Raw genomic sequence first — 6,085 nt, forward strand, 5'->3', positions numbered from 1 at the left:
GTATCACAAAAATTATAAATCTACAAGTGAATTCATAATTTGTACTATATAATTGACTCCTAATGCAGCTTGCCGTGTTTTTCCTTTTTTCCACCCCACTTGCCCTGCTTGATTCGCATACAAAGATCCTTTATTCTTTTAGAATATCTTGAGGTTTATTCCAACCCCTAATTTTGTTTTCTTGCCCAAAATAAAACACAACTAGCTCAACTAGCCCATATGGTGATATAGTTTTCCCTATCCCAAATCATGCAAAGTACCAAATTCTCAATGGACAAACTAAACACATTGCATCTACTCAAAAGATGGAGGTAATTGGAAATTTTTACAAATTGTACATTTGGCTCGACACAATTGGTGAGTTACTGCCATATAACCAAGAGGTCAAGAGTAGGAAATGTGGAAGTAACCTCTTGTGATGCAAGGTAAAACTATGTACAATAAACCCTTGTGGTTTACCCCTTCTAGTGAAAATTGGGTGCACTAGGCTGCCCTTTATTTCACAAAAAGAATAGTGGATGCAAGATGATCTTGTAATCTTATTCAAACATCTTCCCTGAGACTTTGATCTCCTTGAAATGCTCAGCCAGATACAATTCAACAAGAATCAAATGGTCTACATAAACAAATTGCTTTTTGCAACAAGCAACCAAATGAACAAACTTAAAAGAATCCTCTTCAATTACAATTGTCAAGCAGTACTATGAAATACTCGATTGATCCTTACAATATCTTGAAGGAATTAGCCTAGAACTTAGCCAAAGGAAGTACTAGATAAAAATTAAAATGGGAAAGACAATGGAAAATAAGAAAAAAAGGTTCCCACAAACAAAACTGTATGGGTGATACAATCATCAAAGATGATAAATAGAAGGTAAAAATCCTAAGAATTAACCAGCCTAAATATCTAGAAATACAATTGATGTGGGACACAAGTGATTTTTCAAAGGCTATACAACAAAAAAAAACAAGTCAAACAGCAGCAACCACAAAATTTGCCACCGCGAGAACGAAAATTATCTCATTTTATACTAATAATAATTACCATACTTCCTGACTAGGTAACTCAAAACAAAACTGAACCTTGTGGCTTGTTTTATCAGAAAAAAAACTGGACGAGTGCAGAACTGAAAGCGTCAAAAATCAAAAGGCCCTTGCGATAGAAGCTTCTTCAGTGTCTCGTATGTCATGAACACAATTCCCACGCTAGGAACGACTTTGTAGTATTCGGGCAGTATTCCTCTGTACAAGCCACGGAACCCTTCAGTTCGGATTATGTGCTTAAACATACCCATTATACCAGTGTTGTACACATGTGCACGTCCTCCTGCTCCTTCCAACTGCTTTCTTCGCCTCACAAGATCCAAAGGGAAAGTAGCTGCATATTATCAAGAATAAAACAGAGCAATTAACAACTGCAACTGCATACAAATGTACTACGTAGTTTCACTTATAACCACGCTGTTCCCTACATTCCTCAATATAATTTTACGCACTGGCAGCTATACTCAAAGAGTTCTTCACTCAAACTGGTATAATTTTCAGCTAAGACAAGAAACATAACAAAGACTTCATATATTCTGATCGTAATAAAAAATAAGCTAAAGTTATTGATACAAATTACTCACCAGTGGAAGATGCAATTCCTGAGAGACTTCCACAAGCAAGACTGACTGCAATAGAAGGATCATCGGGCCTGAAAGAAACAGAAAATGAAACACAAGATGAAGTTAGACAAGAATGACAGAATGCCTACCAATAGGGTAAGCTCTTAAGACGTGACAGCACTTACCTGTGTATTTGCCAGTAAGATCTCAAAGCCTCGTAGACGGAAAAGCTTATTGCTATACTAGGTCCAACACCCTGCGACAAGCAAACACCTAATTAGCATTGTAAATTTCTTTTTCTTTTTCAGATGAAGCCAACGACTGATCAACATATATGAAAGGGAGAGCAAAAAGGCATACCAGTAATGTAGCACCAAGCCCTTTGTACAACCCAAAAAAGCCTTCATCTCTGCAAATGGTACGAAGAGAATGACAGATTCCCTGATAGTATATGGCATTCCTCTGCAAAGTTTTGAAAGAACCAGCTAAATGAAATGCTAAATACATATTTGTGCAACAAAAAAAAAATAGCCACAATCTACGAAACTTGAAGAACCAGTTCAATGAAATGCTTAAGTCATACTTGTGGAATAAATAAAAAGCCACAATCAACTCAATTAGAGTGGAAGCTGCCTGTTTTTATGTGGTCCACATGCATAGAGACAAGCATAACAGATAAGAAGCATGACATCTGACAAGTATATGGACCATCTATTATCTAAGGACGACAACAGCTTGATGCACCACTAGTCAAACAAGACAGGAAACCAAGATATATTTCGAGGTATAAAACTAGAATACCCTGCTCTACTGTTCAAGTGATCAACGATACCTAGAAAACACTGGAATATATTTATACCTGTGCAGCTAATCTTGTTCTGACAAGATCCAACGGGTAGGTGGCAGCAGCTGCAGTTATTCCCGCCAATCCACCACCAACAAAGTGCACAAAAATATCCGCACCTGCATGCCGCCCTTTACCATCCAGACCAGGAATTGATTTCAATAGCTGCCAACATAATAATTTTCAGAAAAGATCGGAACATGCAAGCTGAAAGAAACAATTTGTGCCAAACTTTATATAGTTAAAATAATGTCAGAAAGTACTCACACTCTTGTAATGTTCATAAGCATAGAAATTGACCGACGAATAAGGAAGCCTGTGAGCAATAGTGACCAGATTCCCCTTCCAAAAAGCTCTGAATCCTTCTTCATTGACAATACGCACTGCCTCACGACATATACTGGGCTTGGTCAATACTGCAATATCTGAATGCATACCTTGAACCTACAAATTGAGAACTTTCATACAGGGAATTGAACAGAATATTAAGGAAAAAAATTGATGGCGCATCACTATAATTTTATTTTTGACAAGTCAAAGCTCTTGGGTTATTACTTATGTTTCATTTAATCATATGGACGTGGGGAGTTCACTTGGTCAATTCCGGAGGCAGCAAACAAAACACTAGGTTATTTCTTCCTATTTGTCCAATCCTTGGTGGAAAAAGTTGCTTGGTATGGTGGTGTAGCAGGCACCTCGTAGAATTAGTTGAGGTGTGCACAAGGTACCTCCTAGAATTAGTTGAAGTCACACCAATGTTAATTCTCGAGTGCAGCAAAAATAAACAACTGATAACAAGCTTTTTAATCTCGTATAGCACGTAGTAATAAATTAAACAAAAAGAGAAGCATTATCCCTCACTACGTTATTGCTACTCGTAATTTCACTGACTATCAATATCAAACCATTTGATGAATTCAAAATCTTTCCAATTTCCATTAATCCAAGAAATTGACGTAAGTGCTCCCCATAAAGAGAAAAAATTTAGAAAATACTCAACCTTTTCAACCCTAAATCTCATCAACCACTTAATTATATAATTTACAGCCTGTTGGGAGATTTATAATTTTTAACTTTTTTTTTTTTTAACTTTGTCATTAAAACAAGTGCTTAAAGCATTTTTTTCATCTAACCCAAACACTATAAATAAAAGTGCTTAAGAGCTATTTTAGCGTAAAAACACCTAAATAAGCCAATTCAAAGCACTTAAAATATAAAATCAACTAATAATAAAGTCCTTCCAGAGCCCAACCTTTAAACTTTAGTACCCTTATGTTAACAGACAGAAGAATGTGTATTCTTCTATCGAATCATTCTTTTCCTCAAATAACTCCAATCCCCATATATCCTAATTTCTATTTATCTGTCTAAATCTTAACTAAGAATGAAATAAACCCAAATAGATAACAACAACAACAACATATCCCGGGATTACCACGGGTATGTTGTTGTTGCTACGTTATTGCTACTCACATTTTTCTTTGACTATCAATATGCCCAGACCCTGGCTTATGGAACTACATCAGGTTTGTTATTGTTGTCATTGTTATCATTATCAAACCGTTTGACGACTTCAAAATCTTGTAGGCCCAAGTTTCATTTTCTAAGAAATTGACACAAGTCCAACCCATAAAGAGAACAAATTTAGAAAAGATTCACCCTTTTCAACCCTGTGTCTCACCAGCTACTTAACTATATGGTTAAATCAGCTAATTACAAAATCCTTCCAGAGCCTAAGCTTTAAACTTTAGTACCCTAAATTATGTTGACTGACAGAAAATCGAGTATTCCTCTTTCAATTCATTCTTGTCCTCTAAAAACTCCAATTCCCATGTACCCTAATTTCTATCTTTCCGTCAGAATCTTAACTAAGAACGAAATAATAAAACAAATAGGACACAGACAACTCATACAGTGGTAGTGAACAAGGACAATATACCCAGTGTAATCCCACAAGAAATGTACTCCTTATTATGTTAAACAGACGAAAAAGTCGAGTTCATTCTCATCCTCTAAGAACTCTCCCCATGTATCCTAATTGCTATTTTTCCATCTAAATCTTAACTAAGAATGAAATAACCCAAATTAAACGAACAGGACATAGACTCCTCATTCAGTGGCAGTCAAAAACAACAACATACCCTATGTAACCCCACAAGCGGGGCTAGCTAATACAGAATAATAGCCAACAGAAAATCTAACAACTCCAGTACCCATGTATCCCAATGTCTAAATCTTAACTAAGAATGAAATTGACCCAAATAAATCAAATAGGATATAGAGTACTCATACGGTGGTAGTCGACTATATAAAATCATACAAAAGAAAAAAACACTAGGTGATTTCTTTCCATTTGTCCTAGTCTAGCCTTGGCGGACAGAGTTATTAGCTACCTAGCTGGTGGGAGGGAGGTGACAAGTATCCCATAGAATTAGTCAAGGTGTGCAAATGCAGACCCAGACACCCTGGTTACCAAAATCTACACACTCCTTCTCTTATTATAATTAGAAACAATTTAACTTTAAAATTATTCTTTTACCCTTAATAAAATAATTTGTAGCCACACAATTATCTAAGCACTGTTTTAGACCACAAATTTCAAAATCATTTCCCTTTTTCTTAAAACATCATGTCAAGTCAAAGGGTGCCATAGGACAACGAAGAACAAGAACGGAAACTTCGAAAAACAAGAAAAGCAAAATAAACTTGTGGGGACAAGAGAAGAAGGAAAACCTGAAAAAGAATGGTGAGGCGGGCGAGGGGAGCAGTACAGGTTTTACTAAAAGCACCAGCAATACCACCAGCAAGAAGTTGTGGTACAGTACCAATCTGAGGTTGAGCCTGTGGCTGTTGCTGCTGTTGCCCTGTATGATAACAATGATGCTGCTGCTGTTGAAGATGTTGCTGTTGTGGCTTTTGAGGTTGTTGTAAAAGCTTTCTTGCACCACCTTCTACTCTTGCTTCCATTTTTCTTGATCCAATACCAAAACAGGTAAAAAAAAAAAAAGATATGTTTTCTTATAAGGTACAAATGTTACAATTGTGAAATTGTAAGGAGTTGAATTATTTGATTTTGGTATTTGGTTTAAGGGTGGATTTATTTTTATTTATCTTGGAAGAGAGGAAATTGTTTGTTAAACCCTAGGGAGAACCCTTAGGAAGAAGGCTGGTTTGAAAGTGGTGCTCCTTGTTTTATGAGAAACTCTGTTGGTGTAATGACTTCTTTTTTCCATTTTTTTTTTTTTTTGGTTAAGGAGAATATTCTTTTGTTTGATCTCTTCTAATGCTATTGTTGAGTTTAAAGAGCTTAATTGGGTTGAGCTTCTGTTTTTGGACTTCAAATTGGACCACTTAAACTAGGCCCGTTATAAATATGGGCTGCAAAAGATCCATGGATAAGGGGAAATTTCATTTATATAAAAAAGTAAATTGTTTATAACAAAAACAGCCAAGATTTTGTTTATTACTTAAAATAGTCATTATTCATAATCTATAATCTACATCTATGTCTATATCTATATCTATAATATATTAAAAGTGTGAATCATTTATATAAAAAAGTAAATTGTTGTAACGCCCCGAATTCTGAACCCCGGACGCTACACGATGCTTATGACCCTGAAGGACCACAAGC

The 6,085-nt window shown here is 35.9% G+C and overlaps 1 protein-coding gene across 1 annotated transcript; it reads right to left on the reverse strand.

Moving 5' to 3' along the window:
- Positions 1–654: 654 nt before the first annotated feature.
- LOC107842848 (mitochondrial substrate carrier family protein B) lies at positions 655–5,740 on the reverse strand. The gene is made up of 7 exons (XM_016686883.2): positions 5,185–5,740; positions 2,719–2,895; positions 2,467–2,616; positions 1,968–2,069; positions 1,793–1,863; positions 1,629–1,696; positions 655–1,378 (listed from the first exon to the last, which is right to left on the reverse strand). The coding sequence occupies exons 1-7, from the start codon at positions 5,416–5,418 to the stop codon at positions 1,137–1,139; spliced, it is 1,044 nt and encodes a 347-aa protein (XP_016542369.1). The 5' UTR covers positions 5,419–5,740; the 3' UTR covers positions 655–1,136.
- Positions 5,741–6,085: the final 345 nt, after the last annotated feature.

Source organism: Capsicum annuum, chromosome 9 (assembly GCF_002878395.1).
Source record: "Capsicum annuum cultivar UCD-10X-F1 chromosome 9, UCD10Xv1.1, whole genome shotgun sequence".
NCBI lineage: Eukaryota > Viridiplantae > Streptophyta > Magnoliopsida > Solanales > Solanaceae > Capsicum > Capsicum annuum.

What these genes read in the sequence shown, in the direction of transcription:
- LOC107842848 (XM_016686883.2), bottom strand. Translation starts at nt 5,418, where the DNA reads ATGGAAGCAAGAGTAGAAGGTGGTGCAAGAAAGCTTTTACAACAACCT. An exon ending in CTTATGAACATTACAAGAGT is followed by an intron (nt 2,617 to 2,718) that starts GTGAGTACTTTC and finishes TTATGTTGGCAG; the next exon opens with CTATTGAAATCAATTCCTGG. An exon ending in AGGAATTGCATCTTCCACTG is followed by an intron (nt 1,379 to 1,628) that starts GTGAGTAATTTG and finishes GATAATATGCAG; the next exon opens with CTACTTTCCCTTTGGATCTT.